The 1,953-nt window shown below is 36.6% G+C and overlaps 1 protein-coding gene across 1 annotated transcript; it reads left to right on the plus strand.

Annotated features, from left to right (window-relative positions):
- The first annotated feature begins 225 nt into the window (after positions 1-225).
- LOC141688560 (uncharacterized) lies at positions 226-726 on the plus strand. The gene has a single exon (XM_074492895.1). It carries the CDS (start codon positions 226-228, stop codon positions 724-726), a length of 501 nt encoding a protein of 166 aa, XP_074348996.1.
- The last annotated feature ends 1,227 nt before the right edge of the window (positions 727-1,953 follow it).

Consider the following 1,953-nt stretch of genomic DNA (forward strand, 5'->3'; position numbering starts at 1 on the left):
TTTAATTTTGATTTGCGGAAGGAAATAGTCGGCCAAACTAACTTGGCCATCAAGTAAAAAGCTGTAGTACTATCAGGCAAACCCATACAACAGTAACGACACGCCCTATATATACACACCATTATATTACACAAACTCACACTTTTAACTTTACATCACTCATAGAAAAAACTACACACAAACAGGCTTATGTATAATTTCTTTGCTCGTATCAATTAGGGTAAGATGACGGTAAAGAAATTTCATAACACAGACGATGTCGAGAGATTGGCAATGATAAACTGTGCAATGATTATGAGCAGAGCAGAAAATAGGTTATCTGAGCAGGGTGGGGGTCAGATGTTTGAGTGCAAGACATGTCGACGTAGTTTCTCCAGTTTTCAAGCCCTAGGTGGTCATACAGCCAGTCACAAGCGCCCCAAATTACCTGTTGGCATCGACACCCAAACCGAGAAACAGTTACCCAAGCCCCACAAGTGCACTGTTTGTTATGCTGAGTTCTGGACCGGACAGGCTTTGGGTGGTCACATGAGAAAGCATCGATCACCCAAGATTCATGAGTTTCTTGGAAGTTGCGAGAATATTGATAATAATTCTAGTACAAGTGATGATCATTATGTTGTTTTCAAGGTGGGGAGTAATGCTGATTGTTCTGGTAAGAGGGTTTTAGGACTTGATTTGAATTTGAGTCCGGAACAGAATGGGGAAAAGATTTTCATGTTTTAATTAGATATGTGGAAAGTTAAGAACAGTTAACTGGATATTGTATGCATAGATTTATATTAGATTGATTGTTAGTTGTCACAGAATATGTAGATGACTAATGGGATGATTCAATTTTGTATATCTTGACATGGTTGGTGATTTGGTGCTATGAGTTTTTTTCTATCTTAATTGATATGGTTGCTAACTTGGTGCTATTTTTCACTATGTAACTCTCTTGTTGAATCTTTAAATTAGTTTCAGTGGATTAATGTTCTAGCAGCAATTCAATTATACTGTTTCATCCTTGCTAACTTTTGCTGTTGCAATTCTTGGTATGGCTTATTAGATTTTGCTGTTTGCTGTTCTTGGCATGACTGGTTAGTTTCAATAGTTTGTATTTTTTAAAGTTTTGATCATGTCTTCTGGTATTTTGAACTTAAATCTGGTTTGCACAAACACAAGTTTTTGATAGGAAGCACTTACCCCATACTTACACACATGTCTCTGCTCCGGTCTCAGAGGCATCTACTTCGATGCTTTCACATATATCTCCACTACAACTACTTGATCTTCAACTCTTACCCAAGAAATAGGACCATCCAATAGACTTAAGTTGCCAGGGATAAGGTTTGCATTGTTATCTGTTTTTATGTTTAGAAATTACCATTACATTCAGAGGGTCAGGAATCTACTGATCATGTTAGGAGCCAGCGAGTAGAAGAGTTGTGATGTGTGTAGAAATCTGTGAAGCAATGGTTTTTAGAATTTCGACAAAAAAAACCAGATTAGTTTTCTTAATTTCTTAGTATGTACCTGCGGCGGTTAGGCATCCTTAGAACAAGCCATCAGTTTTGAACTATGGGCCAGAATCAGTTTATCAATATTTCATTAAGTGTTATTTCTTTTACATATGCACTATAATAATTAATACTCAACTTAAGATTGTAAACAAATTTTTTGGTGCGGACCTTGTAAATAAATTTAAAATTAATAATGTGTGTTTATGCAATCGGAATTGATTAGTAGTTGGATTGGATGGAGAAACCAGAGCATTTGTAAAGAAAAGATGTAGAAATAGCAGGAGGTATCTATTGCAGATAACGTGTTTGTAGAAAAAAGTTCAACTTAGACTTGAGGGGCTAAGACCCGCCTTATTCAGCAAGTTGCTGACAAGTTTACAGATAATTGCACTAAGGGATAGGTCTATAACTGTCTACATCCTGTTCTGAAGTTCCTGGATGATGCATA

This window comes from Apium graveolens, chromosome 2, assembly GCF_009905375.1.
Source record: "Apium graveolens cultivar Ventura chromosome 2, ASM990537v1, whole genome shotgun sequence".
NCBI classification, from domain to species: domain Eukaryota; kingdom Viridiplantae; phylum Streptophyta; class Magnoliopsida; order Apiales; family Apiaceae; genus Apium; species Apium graveolens.

Bases quoted from the DNA above. Each gene is read 5' to 3' on its own strand.
- LOC141688560 (XM_074492895.1), top strand. From the start codon at position 226: ATGACGGTAAAGAAATTTCATAACACAGACGATGTCGAGAGATTGGCA.